The following is a 21,960-nucleotide window of genomic DNA, read 5'->3' on the forward strand; positions in this document are numbered from 1 at the left end:
GACAAATGTCTAAAATGTTTGCTGATCTTGTGGGTGTGAAATGGTATCTCATCATTACTTGAATTTACATTACTTGATAACTGGTATATTTGTACATCTTTCTACATGTTTATAGGCCATATGGACTTCTTGGGGTTTACTTGTTTGTTTTTGAGACAGAGTCTCTATCACCCTGGGTACAGTGCTGTGATGTCACAGCTCACAGCAACCTGAAACTCCTGGGCTCAAGCGAGTCTCTTGCCTCAGCTTCCTGAGTAGCTGGGACTATATACATCTACCACAACACCCAGCTATTTTTAGAAATGGGGGAGTCTCACTGTTGCTCAGGATGGTCTAGAACTTGTGAGCTCAAGCAATCCACCTGCCTCGGCCTTCCAGAGTGCTGGGATTACAGGTGTGAACCACTGTGCCTGGCCATTTTCTTGGATATTTTTATCTTATGCCTATTTTCCTCTTTTGGGAACGATCCATTTTTATTGCACATTTTTCAAATGTTTAGTTTTCTATTTTCTGCTTGATTTCTGTGCACTTTGCTTTGATTCTCAAAGTCCATATATGCAGGAAGACATTTCCCTTTTGTAATTTCAACACATTAGAATTTCAACTTATAAATGCTAGACTTGGAGTGATTCTGTCCTCCTAAGAATATTTTTGCTTCAGGTTTTAATCTTTTTCCTGTTTCTGTTTGCCTGCCACTTAATACATTTCAGCTGTAGCAGACTTTTCCCCGTGTTGGTTTTGAAAGGTTGGCAGTGATTTGAGGAGGGAGAAATTAGAAATAAAAAACACATTCTTACTAGTAAAGTATTGTAAGAGGGGAAAAATAAATATCCAATGTACTAAATACTAACATGAAACCAATATGTAAAGAATTACATGTTCATGTGCACAATAAAACACAAATATAGTCTAGTATGGGGATAGGGAGAGAAGGCGGGTGACAATTGGCAGAAGGGGAGAGGGCATTGAGTGGGATCTCACCAAATGGGCACAATGCAAGGGTGTATAGCACACTCCCTGGGTGAGGGGTTCTTTTACAACTTAAGGTTATCTAAAAATTTGTATGCTCATATTAATTTGAAATTTTAAAAAATGAATAAAAATTTGCCAAAAATTTATAAAATTGATATAACAACTATGTGTAAAAAATGCTTCAAAATTGCTTGTGGTCCTTGTTGGTTTTGTACTTCAGATGTGTTGTGGTTGAGCTTTGCACAGCCCAAGACCAGTCTCTTCATTTTCCATTATTTGCATTGCAGATGCTGGGGTGTGTGTGGGTATGCGCGTGCCACGCGCCTGTTACCCTCTGACTCTGAGACAGTTCCATGTATCTGCTATTATGTAAAGCAACAGCATTAAATGTGGAAACCTTCAACCATTGCTTGCCACTGATTCATTGACCTTTCTGTGATCTTAGAGAGAAAGTGACTAAGCACTTGGTAGTTGTGTTTCCCAAATACAAAGGTGGTTGGTCTGGGATAAAAGGAGAGGTAAACAGTACTTTCTCATTTATTTCTGGTAGGGTGTGGTAATAGCATCAAGGATCCAGAGTTCCTCAACTGTGTACTGTTGTCACAGGGCGTTGGGGAACTTTCCTCAGAGAACATTCTGGCCCAGATTTCTTCAGCATTCTTTCCCTATTATCTCTGCCTTCTGCCTTAAGTAACACCAGTGCCAGAGAAAGAGCTCAGGACTCCTGTCCACAGTTACAAAAACTTGGCTGATCTTGAGGATGGAGTCATGTAGCTTATTCTTGTGGCCATGAATCTTTTGTAAAGAGATGCCAGCACAGCTTCACTGGGATTCCTCATCCTAGAATAGAGTTGGAATTCTTTTTTTAATAGTTTGATGTAAGTTAATGAAGAAACTTGAATTGTAAATCAAGTAGAATGAGCCCCCATGAAGTTTAGAAGCCTTCTCTGTCTGAGATTTAGAAAGTCTGTATGCAGTATAATTATAATTAGGTCTTGCTTTCTGAAAAAATTGTTATTATAAACTCTTATAATTAATTTAGAAGTGATAATTTTAAACTGTGCTCTATATTTAAAGAAAACCATTCCAATAATTACAGAAATTAGTCCTGAACTGATTGTGGACTTCATTTTTAAAATTTTTAGTTTAAGTGTTCAGAGTTTTCCTAAATGGCATACATACCATTATATCACACTTTAAATAGTAACATGTATTTCAGATTTTTCTGTTATCTCAAAATTATTTGTTTTTGTTTTATCTGTTATTCTATGATAGTTCCAACCCCTTCTCATTCTCCTTCTTTGCTTTTTCATGCCATTGGTTTATTGGAGAAATTATGTCATGTCCCATAGTTTGGATCTGACAGATTGCTCCCTTGTGATGATGGTGTTGAACTTATTCTTCTATCCCCAGTATTCCCTGTATGACTAACTAGTAATTAGAACTGCAGGCTTAATTAAGTTCAGTTTCAACCTTTTCTTTCTTATTTATTCATTTATTTTGGTACAAATCCTTTATAGTTAATATTGTGAACTTTTTACTGCACATCATGTTTGGTTGTCCTCATTTTGTGATCCTAAGATCAACATGTGGATTCTGTTTGTATACTGTTACTCTTGTTGGTACGGAGGAGCTTGTTAGAATCACTTGAAAGCTTTTTAAGATTCTTAAGAATCTTAGAAGAGGCTCTAATTTAGCAGGCCTGGGGCAAAACATCTGTTAAAACACACGCAGAGAAAACCCCAACCTCTCTACATTTACTCTCAGATGTGGTAGGAACCACTGCTTTTAATACATTTGATATGTAACTAAAGTCACAAAATATACTTTGATGCAAATATTTTGGGAATGTTTGTCTTGTATAAAATGAAGCACATTTAAAATTGTTAATAGAGCATAGGTGTAGTAACATTTATCAGAGTGTTGTTTTATGATTAAATGATATGATTTAATCGGAAACAGCCTAGTACCTGGTAGTTGAGTCTGTCTGAAATACAATAATAAAATTTTTTTTCAGTTCATACCGTTAAAGTTTAAGAAAATTAAAATAACATCTTGTGCTATTTTAGCTTTATCTGAAGAAGATTTTATATTTGAACTTGTTTTGGGAGTGTTAGGAGACTCAGTGCAGTTTCAATGTAAACACTTACTTGAATTAAAATAGCATTTTCAAAAAATAGTATGTGGAAATCTTACTGATTTTTTTTTTTTTTTATCCTCCCCTTCTTTTAGCTCCATTTACCTCTTAATTCTCCTTTGCCTGGAAGTGAATTGACCAAGGAACCTTTTCGCTGGGATCAGAGGCTTTTTGCATTAGTGTTGCGATTGCCTGGCACCATGTCAGTAGAATCAGAACAGTTGACAGGTGTGCCTTTAGATGATTCTGCAATCACACCAATGTGTGAGGTGACAGGTGGTAAGTGTTGGCAATAATTTTGTGACTAATAGCAAATTTTATCTGAAGATTTTCAAATGTACATTCAAATCCCCCATGTTTGTTTTTATTTAGCAAGTTAATATTAGCAATTATTAGATGTACAGTTTTAAAACTGTGTTTATTGATGATTGTCTGTAATCTTGATTTGAATAGAATATGGTTATATTGGATATGATGATTAATATAGTAATTTTTTCTATAGAAAATTTTGATATTTGAAGTAGTTAAACTAATTTTATTATTTATAAAGACTGTTAGTGATTTATTAAGGAGTCATTTAGGAATATTTTCTGTGAACAGTGTGAACCAAATACCTAGGCATTTGGTATTAAAAGGTCCAAGTCTAACAGTCTGCTGTTTTCACCTGTGATAAGGACCTATGACATAGTTTCCAGAGAGTCTGTGGTGCTCTAATGAGATTCCACCATAGCCAGCTACGTAAGAGAAAATGCAGTTATAATCAATAATGTAGGTGCCTTTCTTCAAAATTATATGAGTTTTGGAAATCCTCAAAATTCACGGACGAAAAGGGATTGACCTTACACAGGTATATGAAGTAGGTAAGTTAGGAAACTTATAATGTGTTCCCATTTTATAGAATGCTTTTTGTGAACTTCTATAATGGGCTTCACATTTTAATTTACAGAGGAAAAAAGGCATATGCATAATTTAGAAATACCACAGGAATATTTTCTGTGAACAGTGTTTTCAGAATGATCTCGTTACACATTTAATGCAATATGCTTGGTTAAGTAAGTTAAGAAGCAGCTTGTTTATCTAAATTTAAAGATTCACTGCTGATAATTGGATGATATTTTTCAGTGACAGTCCTACTTGTTTCTGTGGGAGGATGCACATTTGTGTTCATGAAATTTTAGTTTTCAGCTTTTAATTGATCCACTTGTTAATATCCTGATTTTTTTTTTTTTAATGCTAAGGTTTTTAACAAATTGTGAAGGGCTTTGAACTTTGAGGCTATAATTTAAACATCTTCACATTGGAAATTCCTTACTATGAGTTACTTAGTTTGAAGTTAGAATTATGATGAAGTTTTGGGACTACGTGTACTGTAACTTTTGTCTTCTAGGATTAGGGATATTGAGAGTATGAAATGAAGTGAGTGCTAGAATCAGAGAGTTTGAAAAGAACCTTGAGACATTATGTAGTAGTTACTGTCCGTGCCTGCAGGCAGTAAAATACTAAAGCTATTTTGTTTATTCTTTGAAACATGTCCAGAGAAGATTCTGAAGTCACCTTGGTAACTTAGGAATCTTTCAGTGACCTCCAAAATCTTAGTCAGGAAATTAGGAAGTTTTCCCTAAATACACATTCTGAATTCCTCCTGATATAATAGTTCGTTTGCTCCTTTCCATGTTCTTACCAGTAATTATGGAAACTGCTTCAGTGCCACTCACCTTTTCATATCTTTGAATAGTGTGTTTTGTTTTGTTTTGTTTTGTTTAATTTGAAAGGAAGAATGTTCATTTAGGAAGGTTTTGTAGAATGCCAGAAAAGGAGAAAGAACAAAAAAGTGAATACTTACTGGTATTGCACTATCCAAATATGTAATCACTGCTAACAATTCCTAGGCATTTTTTAACTTAGTGTTAAGAGTTGTGTGTTTGTGTATACATTTATTTTTCACATGCACAAAGGAAAAATTGGAAATGACCTATTTGCCAAAATAATATTTTATTGTATTTCTATGTAGGCTTTTAAAAAGAGTTGTGTAATTGTAGTCATTACAAGCATTTTTCTTTCGATACCAAGTAATTAATGAGTGCCCACTCTGCCAAATAACTGTTCTAGATTCTGGGACTATAGCAGGAACATTGGACTGAAAGCTTATATCTTTGCCCTAGGCAACAGATAATAATCTTATAAAATGGTAAATAATATTTTAGGCAATTAGGGTAATGGAGTAGAGATTAACTTGAGACAGAGAATGAATATTCTAGGGAAGCTTTCTTCTGAGGAGATAACATTTGAGCAAGGACCTGAATAAAGGTGTTAATTACATAAAGATCCAAACAGGGAAATGGTAAAGGGAGGGACATGGACTATGTGTATTTGGAAGCCAACAAGAAGGTTCAAAGCAGAGAGTAACAGCTAGGTTTAGAGAGTAGGCAGGGGCCAAATACTGAATAGCCTTTTAGGCCACAATAAATATTTTCTTATTTTCTACGTGTGATGAGAAAGTCTTTGGAGAGTCAATAAGATCGTTGTGCAACTTGGAAATATTGTTTTGCCTTATTTTACTAAGATGCTAATACTACCTTCAGACTTACTATATTCAGTTTTAATTTTTTTTTCCTGTGCACCTAACATAACACAAAGTGAGACAGCTTCTTGCCTTGAAGGAGTTGATAATATCGTTTTACACTATTGTGAGTGGTGATCCTGAAAACTTCATGCTTTAGCACAAAGGATCATATGTTCTAAGGAGTGAGCTTTGGCATAGTGATGAGTAAGTGTAAGAGGAACATCATGCAGAATATAGATTCACTTTATAAAGATAACAAAATTTGCTCTTTCTAACTTTCAAAAGATTAATGGAGTTTTATTATTTGCCAAATAACCAATGTTTATTTATCTTTTCTGTAATCTTCCTGAAATATCTTTGCTAGTAATTTTTATTTCATGTTGAGATCATAACTCATTTGCTTATATTTTTCTAATCAAGTAATTGGTTAGGAAAGTAGAGGATTGCCACGGTTATATACTTTAAAATTTTTTAGATTTTTGTTTTTTAATGACATCCTAGGAATGCTTAAATCTCATGCAATAAGATACTCAACTTCTATATAAGCTTTTAAGTACTGAATCGTGTTTGTATTACTATACTAACTTGGAAAAGTAACTTCCCAAGCCTCACTTTTCTCGTTGGTAGTAGGTAGTTAGGATTAAGTTAATACGATAAAATGATTAGAACAGTGCCAGCACATGGGTACTCAGTAATTGGTAGATATTTTTATGATTATGTTCATCATTATTGTATACAACTATGTTGTTCGGAAAGACACTTGTTTTTCTGAGTAAAGCTGAATTTGAGGAGTTGAATTACTCCTGCCTGATGTTCTCTTTCTGGGCAGCCATTAGCAGATCACATACAAGTTGATAGAGAAACTCCATATGTCAAACAGAACGTTGCAGCTGTGTTCTGATGCAATAGGTGGAATTTGTGGGAGTGTAGAACTTGATATTGCGCTTATTAACAAATAACTTTGCAAGGTGTTTGGGTGAAAGTAAGTTTTTTCTGTTGTTTTTTTAAGTGTTGGTCTGGATCAGCACTTGTATTAAAAATATGATTGAAGTTCCATATTGTAATTATAAATTTCATGGTAGCCACATTGAAAATAAGAAGAAATGGGTGTGATTAGTTTTAATAATATATTTCTTTAGATCTATATCTAAACTATTACTTCATGAAATAGATATTTTAAAATTATCAATGAGATAAAAAATCTGGTGTATAACTGTACATCTTTATTCAGACTTAGCCACATTTTGAGTTCTCAGTAGCCTCATATGGCTAAGTGTCTACAGTATGGGACAGCAAAGGTCTAGATACCTATGTTGAAAATCCTGTTTAATAGACTTTTTCACTGGTATCTTAGGGAAAAAACCCCAAAAACTAGCATTTTAATGCTTCTGAACTGAAATGAAAGTATTTTAGGTTAAGATATATGAAAGAGGTATCCATTTAAAATAGGTGAATTATCAAGTCTGTGAGTCAGATGAAAGTCAGAAAAAGACATGCTGCCATCTGTATATTAAAATGCAAATATTTAACACTTGTAAAAATTGCCAGCAGGCTAGTTAAATAGTTATTAAATATCTGTTCTGTGCTTAATGTAAATCTCAGTGACAGTATTTTTTGTTACTCAGGAATAAAATTTGGGGGAGATAATTACTGGATGTTGTGTGCATATGTGTGTATGTTAAAGATAAATTATTAATATATTGGATAACAGAAATAGTGTTTTTATGTACATAATTTATATATGTATGTGTGATTTTTTTCCCCCTAGTATGGTTTATTCAGACTGAGTTTTGTGTTCTAAATTCCTGTTATTAAAGTAAAAAATATACATAATCTTTCAAAATGAGATTGTTGGTTGGTTGGAAATAACTATTTTTGTTCATTCTTTCATAAGTTGATGAAATAAGTCCATCTTTATCATTGAACTTTTGTTAAATTAGTACTGTCAGAAACCCCACCATGGTTTTTTCCTAATAAAGGTAGAAATTCTTACAGCTAACCAGTTTTTATTCTTTTTTTTCCCTGTTCTCTGCTTTTTTCTTTTTAATCTCAGGCCGCTCATATTCTGTTTGTTCTCCAAGAATGCTTAATCAGTGTCTGGAGTCCTTGGTGCAGAAAGTGCAAAGTGGGGTAGTAATAAACTTTGAAAAAGCAGGACCAGATCCTTCCCCTGTAGAAGGTATTGTACTTTTCATATAGACATTTTAAACTTGCTTTATCATTTACTCAACTACAATAAAAAATATTACTATAATTTGCCCTTGAAATTGACAAAGCTGTATTATCAAGGTGAAAAAACTGCTATTGGTAAAGAAGGAAGATGACACAGAAAGTCAGAATAAACTGGTGGTGGTTCAGTACCATTATCTTTTCATATTAATGATTGTTTATTGCCTGAAATTTTAATAAGAGCCAAAAAGCATTTTAAGCATTTACAGATAAGGAACCTCTTAATTTCCTTTGTGGTGTTATACCTCTGCACCTTTCCAATATATGTATTTATTCCGTGTCTTTTAATTCCCTGGAGTGTTCAACTCTAGATGTTTATTCTCAGCTTCTGTGATCATAGACTTTTTCCAATAGCCAGTGGGTGTAAGACATCATACTAGAACCAATAGACGGTTTATACCTGTGACCTTCTGCGTTGTGTGTAACTTATCTCAAGATTGGAAAGTCATTAATGACACTTGGCAAAGGTGTCCCCTGGAGTGGGTAGTGGGAAAGGAGAAAAGTCATGGAAATGAAAGAATGAGGATAAGACTAAGTTGTATAGCATCTGGTTTAAAAAACCAGAAAACTCAAAGAATTGTTTTAGTTGTTTTGGGAGACATAGAATGTGTTTAAATTATTTTAATACTTGGCTTATAGTTAGCCACTAATTAAATGTTGACTGAGTTGTTGAAGGGAGTTACTATTTTGTTAAAATTATTTTTAGGTTAAAGATAGGTGTTTGAAGGCTGAGTGCAGTGGCTCACACCCATTATCCTAGCACTCTGGGAGGCTGAGGTGGAGAGGATCGTTTGATCAAGAGTTTGAGAAATAACCAAAATTAAATCAGAGATTAATGAAATTGAAAACAAAAAAATCATGCAGAAAAGTAACAAAACAAAAAATTGGTTTTTTGAAAAAATAAGTAGATAATCCTTTCATCAGACTAACTAGAAACAGAAAAGTAAAATCTCTCATAACTTCAATCAGAAATGATAAAGGGGAACTAACAGAAGCCACAGAAATATAAGAGATCATCTCTGAGTACTACAAGAAACTCTATGCCCAGAAATCTGAATGTGGAGGAAATAGGTCAATACCTGGAATCACACCCTCTCCTAGACTTAAATCAAGAAGAAACAGATCTCCTGAACCAGACCAATTTCAAGCCCTGAGATCAGGGAAACAATAAAAAATCTAATAAAAAAATGCCCTGGTCCAGATGGCCTTACACCACAGTTTGTCAACCTTCAAAGGAGAGCTTATATCCATTCTACAGAAACTATTCCAGAAAATTGAGAAGGAAGGAATCTTCCCCAACACGTTCTGTCACCCTGATACCAAAACCAGGAAAAGACCCAGCTAAAAAGGAGAACTTCAGACCAATTTCACTAATGAATATAGATGCAAAAATTCTCAATAAAATCCTAGCCAAGAGATTATAACTTCTCATTTAAAAAGTTATACATCATGATGAAGTAGGTTTCATCCCAGGGATGCAAGGCTGGTTTAACATAGCAAGTTCATAAGTGTAATTCAACAGAAGATATTGATATAGATATTCAACCATATCAACAGAAGCAAAAACAAAGATCATGTGATCCTCTCAATAGATGTAGAAAAAGCATTTGATAAAATTCAACATCCTTTTCTAATTAGAACTCTGAGGAATGTAGGCATAGATGGCACATTTCTTAAACTGATCAAAGCCATCTACAACAGTGAATATTATACTGAATTGACTAAAACTGAAAGCTTTTCCACTTAGAACTGGAACCATACAAGATTATCCTCTATCACCACTACTATTCAACATAGTCCTGGAAGTTCTAGCCAATACAATCAGGCAAGAGAAGGTAATAAGGGCATCTAAGTGGGGACAGAGGAAGTCAAACTCTCCCTCTTTGCTGACATTATCTTATATTTAGAGAACCCCAATGACTCAACCCCAAGTTTCCTGGAAAATCAAAAAATACAGTAATGTCTCAGGATATGAAACCAATGTCTACAAATCAGTAACCTTTGTATATGCCAATAAAAGACAAGATGAGAAGCTAGTCAAGGACACAATTCCCTTCACGGTAGCTTCAGAGAAAATCAAATACCTTGGAATATACCTAATAAAAGGCGAAGGACCTCTATAAATTAGGAAACTATGAAATCCTAAGAAAAGAAATCACAGAAGATATTAACAAATGGAAGAACATACCATGCTCATGGCTGGAAAGAATCAACATTATTAAAGTATCTATACTTCCCAAAGCAATCTACCGATTCAGTGCAATCCCCATTAAAATACCAAAAGCATACTTTGAAGAACTGGAAAAAATAGTTCTTCATTTTGTATGGAACCAGATAAAACCCCATATAACTAAGGCAAATTTTAGTAATGAAAACAAAGCCAGTTTATCAGCCTACCAGACTTCAGGCTGTACTACAAGGCCTTAGTGATCAAAACAGCATGGTATTGGCACAAAAATAGAGACAGACATCTGCAACTGAATAGAAAACCATGAGATGAAACTAATACCTTATAGACACCTGATCTTTGATAAACTAAATAAGAAAATACACTGGAGGAAAGAATCCCTATTCAACAAATGATGCTTAGAGAACTGGATATCCACATGTGAAAGGCTGAACCTGGACCCGCACCTTTCTCCATTCACTAAAATTGATTCAAGATGGATAAAAGATGTATATCTAAGACACAAAACAATAGAAATCCTTGAAGAAAGTGTGGAGAAAACACTTGAAGGTATCAGCATGGGAACGACTTTATAAAGCAGATGTGAGTGGTAATTGCAACAACAACAAAAATAAACAAATGGGACTTAATTAAACTGAAAAGCTTCTGTACAGCTAAGGAGACAACCAAAGCAAATAGAATGGGAAACAACCAAATAGGTTTAGAAATTTGCAGAATGGGAAAAAATATTTGCATATTATGGATCAGACAAAAGCTTGTAAACTAGGATCTACAGAGGACTCAAGCAACATTAAAAGAGCCAATAATCTCAGTATCACTGGGCAAGCGACATGAATAGAACCTTCTCTAAAGTAAAGACAGATGAATGGCTAATAAGTATATGAAAAAATACTCATAGTCCCTAATTATCAGAGAAATGCAAATCATAACCACCCTGAGATGTCACCTAGCCCCCGTAAGAATGACCCACATCACAAAATCTCAAAGCCACAGGTGCTAGCGTGGATATGGAGAGAAGGGAATACTTTTACACTGTAAACTAACACAATTGTTTTGGAAGGAAGTATGGAGAATCCTCAAAGAACTCAAATTAGATCTCCCATTTGATCCTGCAATCTCATTACTGGGCATCTACCCAGAAGAAAAAAAAAATCATTTAATTATAAGGACATTTGCACTAGACTGTTCACTGCTGCTCAATTTACAATTGCCAAATTGTGGAAACAACCTAAATGCCCACCAATCCAGGAATGGATTAACAAGCTGTGCTATATATATCCATGGAATACTATTTCAGTCACTAAAAAAGATGGTGACTTTACATTATTTGTATTAAGAAAAGAGTTTGAAACCAGCCTTAAGCAAAGTGAGACCCTGTCACTACTTAAAAAAGAAGAAAAATTAGCCAGGCATTGTGGCAAGCACCTATAGTCTTAGCTAGGCTGTAGAGTTGAGACTGTGTCTCCAACAAAAGGTGTTTGTATCCAGATTTGCATATCAGTTTTTGTTGTTATTATTATTAGGCTTTAGTTAAAATGGTGACTAAGAAATAGGCAATTAGCAATACTTAACATAGTATTTACTGTGTGGCTGGCACGATTTTTAACATTGGAGAGACGATGATAAAGAAGGCACAGCACGTTGGGTGCTTGTTCTTATCTACTGGAGGAAACATGTCATTGTTAAACACATGTGCAAGTACGAGCTGTGACTGGGAAAGCAGGTGATGCCGTGGGATCTCCTTGAAGCTGGTGAACCTGTAGTTGGAATTTGCAGACATTACTGTCTAATGCATTATAACATCATCTCAATGTTGATAAGTCATAATATTCTGCCATTTTAGGAAAATCCAGCGCTGAAAAGTATTAAGGCATTTTTATTAACTTAAGTAGTAATCAATATAATGTAACTTCTTATGTTTCCCCCCCTATAATGATAACATGCTTTCTTTGTCTTAATGTCTTTGCTATAGATGGGCAGCCAGATATATCAAGGCCTTTTGGATCTCAGCCATGGCATAGCTGTCACAAACTCATATATGTCAGACCAAATCCTAAAACTGGGGTTCCTATAGGTCATTGGCCTGTTCCAGAATCTTTTTGGCCAGATCAAAATTCTCCAACACTAGTAAGTACAAGAGAGACTGTAACTATGTAACAGTAACCAGTTAGTTGCCTTTTACATTAGTTTTAAATAAACACTATTGTAAGTTAAAGGCATGGTTAGTTTTTAGGGGATGTTCAAAGTGCTGTTCCTTGCATTGGTGTACTGTATCATTCATTATGAATTAACTGAAGAGGGCATGTTTCGTTTAGAATCTAATACAGTGCTTACATTTTTGGCATCTGGGTTCAGAACCATAAATGTAACAATTTCCTCTTTAGACTCCAAACATAAAGTAACATGAGGGCTTTTCTCTAGGACACAATTTAGAATTTATATGAAGGTTTAGGAAATAATTCTAATAGTTTGCCTGCAATCATTTAGGACTTAGTTTTAGAAATTGATGTTGGACCTCCTTGGTTTTATATATCCAGTGTTAGAGATTGGAGATTTAAGCTAGAAAAGATTTGTTAACATGAATTTTTAGGAATACTGATGCTTGAATGATCACGGTGAATTGCCGTTATTCATTTTATGTATATGAGTTTTTAAAAGGATACATTTATGCAAATAACTGTTTGGTCTCAGTACATTATTTTTTTCAGATTAATGTTTTTCCCTAAGGAATTAAGGAATATTTTATAGTAGAACATGGCAGTGATTCTCTTTGACAATTACTTATAGATAGGAATTGTATTTCAAAGATCATTAGTCTTCATGCAGCTGTTACTTAGAACCTTTCTTGATACATTTTATACTTTGAATCTGTATTAGCTTTTCAGGATAATTTTTGCTTTGAGTCTCTGTAAATTCTATAAAGTGATATTTCCTTTATTCATTAGGTATTTAATGTACTAGCATATAAAATTAAGGTTTTATAAGTATTACTGAGTTATCTTCCTTATAACTTTTTTTTTATTGAACCATCCTATTTTTTTAGTCTGTCCTTACAGAGAAACTTTTTACCAATTACCTTAGTAATTTCACTTTCTCTTCTGGAGGTCTTTAGACTCATGAAGAACGTAACATTTTACATGATATACCTTGACGGTTATTCATTATGTTGTGTTTATTTAACATCTACTAAATTTACATGTAGTATTTAAGTTATAAAGGAAAGAAATCCAAAACCAATATCATAAGCCTTATTTATTAATATTATTTTAGTGGCCCATTATAAATTGTTGCAAGCCATTGTGGGTGGGTAGTTTTCAGCTGGAGGAGTTTATACTTTGACAAAAAATTTTGAAAGTGGAAATGAACAAGATGTATTTAGAAGAGTTACAAGAAGCTAAGTATGAGTGAATCATACTATTTGTATAGGACACTGAAAGTGCTATTAAAGAAACCATTTAAAGAAATAACTTTAAATGGAAGGTTAAGGAATATGAGCTTTTTTTTAGTGGAAATCAAAGAACAGTTGAAGATAGTCACTTTTAACAGAGTGCTAATTGAGAAAAATTTACTTGGTGATGGTTATATGTAGTAAGATTAGAAGGGGATAGAGTTGGAAGGACAGGCAGGCTCCCTGGAGGGCTATTGATGTGGCTCATGTAAGAGATGTTAAGAGTTCAAATTAAAATGATGGAAGAAAAATCATAAAAAAGAAATAATATTGGAAAGAACTTGCAAAATTTAGTAACTAAAGGGTATTAGAGCGGATATGAAATTTTTATAAATTATAATAGCATTTCAAACAAGAAGTATTGCTACTGAAATGAATTGTGATTTATTAGAGACTGGTTGTGAATTAGCTATGTGCCTTTGGTTAATTATCTTCTCTAAGCTTCAGTTTCTCATTTGTTAAATGGAAAAAATAACTCCTGTCTTATAGGATTGTTTTGGGGATTAGACAATAATTTTATGCAAAATTTTCTTTGCCAGGTTCTAGAAATTTATCCCTCCACTTTTCTTCTTGGATTTCAATTTTTTATTAAAAAAAGTTATTGTATTTCTGCCCACATAGGAGAAAAACTCAGTTCAAGTTGGGAGGAAGAGAGAACAAGGCATGGGGGAAAGGGGAGGAGAGAGGGGGATTGATGAGCTCCCACCTAACGGGCACAGTGTAAGGGTCTGTGGCACACCTCCTGGCTGTGGGACAGAACTACAAGAGGGACTCTACCTAACAAATGCAAATGTTGTAACCTAGTTGTTTGTACCTTCACATTAACCTGAAAAAAAAATGTATATTTCATGACTGAACAATTCAGTAAGCTATGTGGTCAGGTGCATGATAGGCATAGGGGTACAAGATGAGGGAAACACAGTGCTTACCCTCTTGAATGTCGGACACTGACATATCAGAGAGTACAGTGTGCCACCTATAATAGAGGGCGGAGGAGAGCCAGAAGAGGTGAGACCTAAACCTGGTGTATGTTTGGAGTACAGGGAGGGAAGGGTGTCAAGGGAGAAGTTTCTTAGAGCTTGGTACTTGCCAACTCATTCTTCAAAACTTAATTTGTTTGCAACATACAGAGGAGAAAATAATAAAGCAGTCAGGGTTGACATGTGAAATAGAGGCCTGAAAGGTGATGACCGATTGGAGCAACTGTTACATAGTTGGTGTAGCAAGGGCATAGGGTCTGTGTGGCATGGTGGTGGGAAGGCAGGTCTTCATATGGATACTGAAGGTTTGGACACTATTTTTAGGTGATTGGCTACTACTTTTACGAAATAATTTTAGATAGGGAATTATATGATCGTATTTCTATCTCATGATCATAGGACTGATTGGAGGAGGGTTGACTAGGGAGAGTAATTAAAAAGCAGTTGGACTAGTCTAATACGAGAATTTAGTAGTGACAGAAGATAGCACCTAGTACCTGCCATGATTGTGTGTAAGTGCCTTAGAGTTTGTGATTATCATTTTGGCTAGTTCTTTCTGACAGTTAAATATGGAGAATGAGAAAGGTTAAAGGTTTTTAGAGTAGGTATTGTGGTTTAGGGAAAATACAGTGAATTGGATATAATGTTTCTAAGGGATGTCTGGAAGAGTCTGGTTATGTTCAGTAGGTAGTTGGATACATGAGGGGGAATGAGAAAAACCTGGTTCTGGTTCCGACATGCTAGATTTGGGTAATTAGGAATGCCCAACTTACTTTCCACCCTGCTGAACACTGGAAAAAAATAAGAGTTGTCTTAGGCCACTCATCGAATATATAAACACTAACGAAAGCTGATAAGCAAAAAAAAGATCTGTCCTAACTTTCGTGATACCCAACACCACAGATGAGCACAGTCTGTAGGCTGTAGGTTAGGCACCATGGAACAGCCCCTGAGTGGGCTACTAGAGTCCTTTATGGCTGTGAAATTTCAAATTATTTCCTTGCAGCTCGTATCTTGTTCACAGTTAGTGTGATTTCTAAGGGAGACTACTAAAGGGTAAATAAGGGGATAATGTACCTTTAAAAAAAAAAAAGTATTATATCTTTTATACTTCCAGAACAGGATCTCCAAAGTAGGGTGTATGTACCACAGGCATTTTTCTCCTATATTAATATTATTTTGGTACATATTACATATGTATGAATTAATATTTGTAAATAATTTAGAAGTAAATATATGCGTATCCTAATGTACATTCATAAACTGATGAAGGTGTGTCCTGAGTTTGGGGGCTACTAACTTACTTATATATAAGTAAGTTAATTGCTACAAATGAAGACTTAGGAAAGTTTCTATGCATTTCTTATTTCTTAGATGTAAAAATTAATGAGTACTCATTTGATTCCAAAGTTTTACATTTAACTTCTAGTAAATTTGATTCTGAGAGCTAAAATGATTTTCATTTTTCCTAGATTTAAAGTGTTTGCCTTTTTCTTGTGAATATTAAATGTATAATTTAAGCATTGTGTATTCAATGTAAGTTGGCCACCTAAGGAACCGTGTAACAAACTGGCCAACATAACAGAGGTGGACAGCATAAGGAGCTAGGCCTACTGTGCTGATATGTGCATGTGGTCCATGTCTGGTCCATGAAAAGTAAGTCAACTTGAGGTGGTCAGCTGTAGAGGTTCTGCGGTATTTCTTTCAGCTTAGTGTAGCTTTTAGCTATAAATTGTACTCACCAGCGAAATCGAGGAACTGAGTAAATTTTAACAATGAGGAATACTTAAACTGAATGCTTGCAGCATTTTGTGTAAATAGTAATAATAAGACTTTTTCCTCTAGCCACCTCGTACATCTCATCCTGTCGTCAAGTTTTCCTGTACAGACTGTGAACCAATGGTTATTGACAAACTTCCTTTTGACAAATACGAATTGGAACCTTCACCCCTGACTCAATTTATCCTGGAAAGGAAATCTCCTCAAACATGTTGGCAGGTGAGCTGAACAATAGTAATTTAAAAATTTACGTGAGATATTTCTTAAAATACTAAGTTGAATCAATGGTTTATATAACATTCTTTAAAGGTTGTTAAATACAAAATTTTAACCACTCCTTCTTAACAGGTATATGTGAGCAATAGTGCTAAATATAGTGAACTTGGTCATCCTTTTGGTTACTTGAAAGCCAGTACAGCACTGAACTGTGTCAATTTATTTGTGATGCCTTACAATTACCCAGTCCTCCTTCCCCTTTTAGGTAAGTCATTCTTGTCACACACAGCAATTCTCCTAAACACAGATGTTAGGAAACATTTCTTTGTTCTTCTTCTTACCTTCTGGAAATTAATGAAAATATTTTGAATATTCTGAAATGTTAAACCTACTAAAGAAATAATCATAACAACCTGTTCATGTTTGTGGTAATTTGAAAGTCGGTATTAAAACACCTTTTAGTCTGCCAATTAATAATATTACTGTATTTTAAATTTTCAAATTAAATATTCTAATTTTTCTGCAAGTTAGATTTCTAACATTCTTGGAATTGGTAATGTAGGCTTTCTACTGGGTGTATAAGGCACTTTGTAGAAGCATACCATAGTTGTAAGATCCTGAGTACATTTTCTAAGAATTTGTCTATAATTTTCAATTGGCAGACTTTTTTAAAGTGAAGTAATTTGGTCCAGAGTAATATGATAAAAAGTTAGTTTTTAGTTACCATTTGGCTATCATTATTAGAGGAGTGCTATTGGAGAAAACGTCTTTCCATCCATGAAATCACACCAAATTTAAAAGTCATGGTCAAAATAACTAGTAGGTATATTTTATAGAAAATGTTGTACATACTATTTTCCCTCATGTCTGTTTTATGTCTAGGTAGGACATATATTTTCCTTGTGCATTATCTATTTTTATTATCGTATGTAATTTTAGGCCATAACTGGTACCTTTTTGTTTTTAAAATGGTATTACAAATAGAAAATGCCAGGCCAGAAACTTCACTACTTTTAATTTTCTTAAAAACTTATGTCTGGGTGGTACAATGGCTCATCTTGTAATCCTAGCATTCTGGGAGGCTAAGGTGGAAAGATTATGTGAGGCCAGGAGTTCGAGATGGGCCTGTGCAAGAGGGAGACCCCACCTCTACTAAAAATAGAAAAATTAGCCAGGTGTGGTGATTGCTACTCCAGAGACTGAAGCAGGAGGGTTGCTTGAGCCCAGAAATTTGAGGTTGCTATGAGCTGTGATGACGTCATTGCACTCTAGCTCAGGGAACAGAGTGAGACTCTGTCTCAAAAAAACAAAGGGCAACTTACATCTGATGTTACTTTCTCACATGGAACAAAGCAGACTTTAAAAAGGAAACTACTTTGACTTGATTTACATGTAAAAACAATGAACAGTGATAGTGTATGTTATATATTTCTAGATGACTTGTTTAAAGTGCATAAAGCAAAACCAACATTGAAATGGAGACAGTCGTTTGAGAGTTATTTGAAGACAATGCCTCCCTACTATCTCGGGGTAAGAATTTTATTGTTTAAAAATAGAGCTTGTTATAAAATGTTTTATTATTTTCATAGTTTCATACTTCCATTTATTGCTGTTATAGATTATATGGAATGAAAACTGAGTGTACAAGTGATCCATATAGATGTAAAGGTACAGATAGGTTTCAGTGAGTTGGAGAAAAATGATGGTGATGATGGTGAGAACATGTATGTGCTGCTTACTCTAGGCCAGACACTGTCCTAAGCACTTCATGTGCATTGACATTATTTAATTCATAGTTACCATATGAGGCAGAAATGATGCCGTAGACAGAGAAACTAAGGCACCAAGGTGACTTGTCTCACTCTTCATGGTTAGCACACTGCGGCATGAGGACATCTAGAATTCAGTCTGGCTTTAGAACTTAACCTTGATTGTTGTACTGTCAGTACCCTTTTAAATTTAAGTTTTGTGATTTACAGTTATCTCTCGGTATGTGTGAAGGACTGGGTACAGGAACCCCTCTGTATACCAAAATCCAGGGATGCTCAAGACTCTTATATAAAATGGCATAATATTTGCATATAACTATACACATCCTCCTGTATGGTTTGAGTCATTTTTAGGTTAATTCTTACATCTAATAAAAGGTAAATGCTGTGTGTAAGTAGTTGTTATACTGTATTGTTGAGGGAATAATGTCAAGAAAAAAACAGTTTAAACGTGTTCAGTACAGATGCAGCAATCTCATTTTTATTTTGTCTGAATATTTTGATCTGTGGTTGGTTGAGTTCGTGTAATGTGGAATCCACAGGTACAAAGGGCTGACTGTATTTCTTTTTAAGGGTGCAAAATGCTTTTTGTTGCATTATTTCTTAAATCCAGAAATACCTTTATCGGTAGATAAATGTATGTTTTCATAGAACCATATGCTTTTAATAAACTTGATTACTTTAAAATTAGTGTACAGGTAAGACCAGTAAGAAATATTTTATTAAATACATTGATTTATTTAGTTTGTGAAAAATAGCCTCTTAACAAAAAGAACTAAACTAAAACCACTATCACATATTTCTTCTGCTGTTGATGCAGTAGCATTAGAATACGTAGCTATAACTAATCTTTCTAAGTAATTACTAATATAATTAGAGGATCAATTTCTTGAGCTTTGAACATGGCATATTTTATAGTTGTAAGAGATAAGTTGTATTGAATGTCTAGCACACAGCACCCATTGTATAAAAGGGTGAAAAGGAAAAAACATATTTTGAATAGGAACTGTTAGAGATGTTGACCGTTGATTGACCTGTTATGTTTTGTAGCAATCCTGAGGACTTAGCCAGAGGTGGATGGGCGTTAAATATCAGAGCTAGGGTTTGATTCCAGTTTGACACTAGTGCTTGTATTCGCTTGTGAGTGATCATCCTTTTTCTGGCTCTGTCCCATTCACATATGCTAGACACTCCTACTAGTGATATTTTTAATTGCACTAAGTGGTTCTCTGTCTTTCCTTACAATTGAAAGTTTATGCCACATCTGTAATAAATATTAGACTATTTTCCTTCTATTTATGTTTCCTTGAGGGCTTGTTTGATTTTCACCTCACCCTATGATAGCAGTAGTAGAAATCTTGTATTTTCTTTGAGTCCTTTTTATTTACTACCAAGTGTTAATTAGATCCGTCTCTACAATGTGTCTCTTACTCATTTCTTCAAACATAGGATCTCCCAGAGGGACTAGGGAGTTCAGCACTTCCCCTCCTAGCTCCAGGAATTATTATTATAGCTTATAATCCTTTCTAATGCCACTGACAAACATTTTACTGAAATACAATTAGGATTATAGTACTTCTTTATTGATGAAAAGGAGAAATAATGCCTTTGAAAAAATGTTTTTAAAAAACCCTACAGGCTGAACCATACATTTTTAACAAGCTTAGTGTTGAATGGTTCCTTTTTTCCCTATAGCCCTTGAAGAAAGCTGTTAGAATGATGGGAGCCCCTAACCTAATAGCAGACAGTATGGAATATGGACTGAGCTACAGTGTCATTTCATACCTCAAAAAACTGAGTCAGCAGGTAATGTCCGGAAGTAGAGTGAGTCAACAAGTTTTCTGAATGATTTTGGTTAAGATGCTTAATAGGCTAGAAGCTAGTTATTGATGGTTCTAATGAAATCCTATTATATTAATATATTACATTAAAGCCATTTATGTTCCATTAACATAATTCTGTATGAAGTCCACAGTGGTACTATGTTTTAAAATGTTGCTGTTAGCATTTTATAATCATTCCTAATTTGTGAAAATGGCTTCATTTAATGTGCCCCAGACTTCCTATATGCAAACATTATTTATGTTTTGAGAAATCATAGAATTGTTTTTACCTAGAAAAAATGTTGTTTTGCTTTGTGTTTTAAAACCTGCAGATTTTTCTTTTAAAATAGGAGGAGTTTCTTTTCCTTCTGTGTTTTTTCAAGATAGAGGCAACTCTTCTGGATAAAATGGGAGTTTCTTTTGAAAAGTTTATAAAAGTACTGAAATTTGTCCTTCTGGCCATAAATTACATTAATAGATACCATGGTATACATTTTGACTGACTGCCAAATTACACAGAATTACTGTTCTACAAAATGTATAATTTTTCTAGTATGTCTGACATTTCTAAGTAGTAACCAAGATGCACTTTGGGAGGAGTCAAAATATTGTTATTTACTTTCTATTGAAGAAACTGTATCATTATTTGCCATGTCCCTGAACATTTAGTTAAGTGCTGATAACAATATCTTTAAATAAAAATTGATGATTTTTTTTCTTCTAATTTTTAAGTCACCTATCAGTTGGGGATATACATATTTATTTAGGGTACATTTATATTTCATGTTTTAAGTGTAATGAATATTAATTAATAAAATAGCAATTGAAATTGTGTTGGGGTTGCCTCAAAAACTTAAGAGTAATAATGGTTTAAAATCACAAGGCATTATTATTTAAACTATATTTGGGTTACCAAGTACTTGACATAAATTATGTTGTTTTTAATTTCTTACATATTTTTAAAAATATAACCAATACCTAATTTATAGAAGACCATAATCATTAGTATCTTGATTTATCAATTTATAGAGTATATCAAGAAAATTCTTACTTATTTTTACTTTAGGCCAAAATAGAATCTGATCGAGTCATCGGTTCTGTAGGCAAAAAAGTAGTGCAGGAAACTGGGATTAAGGTCCGAAGCCGATCACATGGTTTATCAATGGCATATAGGAAAGATTTTCAACAATTACTCCAGGGAATTTCAGAGGATGTCCCTCACAGACTGCTAGACCTTAATATGAAGGAATACACTGGCTTCCAAGTTGCTCTGCTGAATAAGGTAATAGTCACAGGAATTCATTACTGCTCTGGTTATGTTCTGTTGTGTTGGTGAATAAATTAAATTTTTTGTTAGCTAACATTCAGTTTGTACAAACCTTAAAAAGTGCTTACTTCTAATATTTCCACAGAATGATCATCACATTATTGTTCAATTGTCATTCTAGAATTAAAACATTGTCTGTGGCATGGGAATGAATGGCTAGACTGATGAAGAGTAAACTAACCCATTCATTTTATGGTTGAGAAAACAGAGACTTAGAGATTGCCTGAAGTTACATAGCTAAGGGTAGAATTTACTGTAGGTTGGTGCTTTATACCTTAGGTCTACAGCATGATCTTAAAATACTGTGTGAATACTCATTATTAAAAATATCTTCATTCTAGCAGCCTTTTTGTAGAAGTAGTGAAGCTTATCCTAAAATTTATATGGAAATGTAATGGTCCTAGCATAGCTAAAATAATTTTGGAAAAGAAGAAAAGTTGGAGGACTTAAATTATGTGATTTTAAAACTTACTGTAAAACTACAGTGATCGCCACAGTGTGGTATTATCATAAGGATAAATATAAATGA

The 21,960-nt window shown here is 34.1% G+C and overlaps 1 protein-coding gene across 2 annotated transcripts in view; it reads left to right on the top strand.

Annotated features, from left to right (window-relative positions):
- INTS6 (integrator complex subunit 6) overlaps positions 1 to 21,960 on the top strand; it is an 88,598-nt gene that overhangs the window by 55,386 nt on the left and 11,252 nt on the right. For both annotated transcript variants that reach the window (XM_023507426.1, XM_003800712.3), the window contains 8 exons: positions 3,205 to 3,388; positions 7,726 to 7,851; positions 12,062 to 12,216; positions 16,363 to 16,515; positions 16,645 to 16,777; positions 17,948 to 18,042; positions 19,977 to 20,087; positions 21,171 to 21,386. In XM_023507426.1, the coding sequence (XP_023363194.1) occupies positions 3,205 to 3,388; positions 7,726 to 7,851; positions 12,062 to 12,216; positions 16,363 to 16,515; positions 16,645 to 16,777; positions 17,948 to 18,042; positions 19,977 to 20,087; positions 21,171 to 21,386 (1,173 nt within the window). The remainder of the gene's footprint in view (positions 1 to 3,204; positions 3,389 to 7,725; positions 7,852 to 12,061; positions 12,217 to 16,362; positions 16,516 to 16,644; positions 16,778 to 17,947; positions 18,043 to 19,976; positions 20,088 to 21,170; positions 21,387 to 21,960) is intronic.

This window comes from Otolemur garnettii, unplaced genomic scaffold (assembly GCF_000181295.1).
Source record: "Otolemur garnettii isolate 467f Iridium unplaced genomic scaffold, OtoGar3 scaffold00182, whole genome shotgun sequence".
Lineage (NCBI taxonomy): Eukaryota > Metazoa > Chordata > Mammalia > Primates > Galagidae > Otolemur > Otolemur garnettii.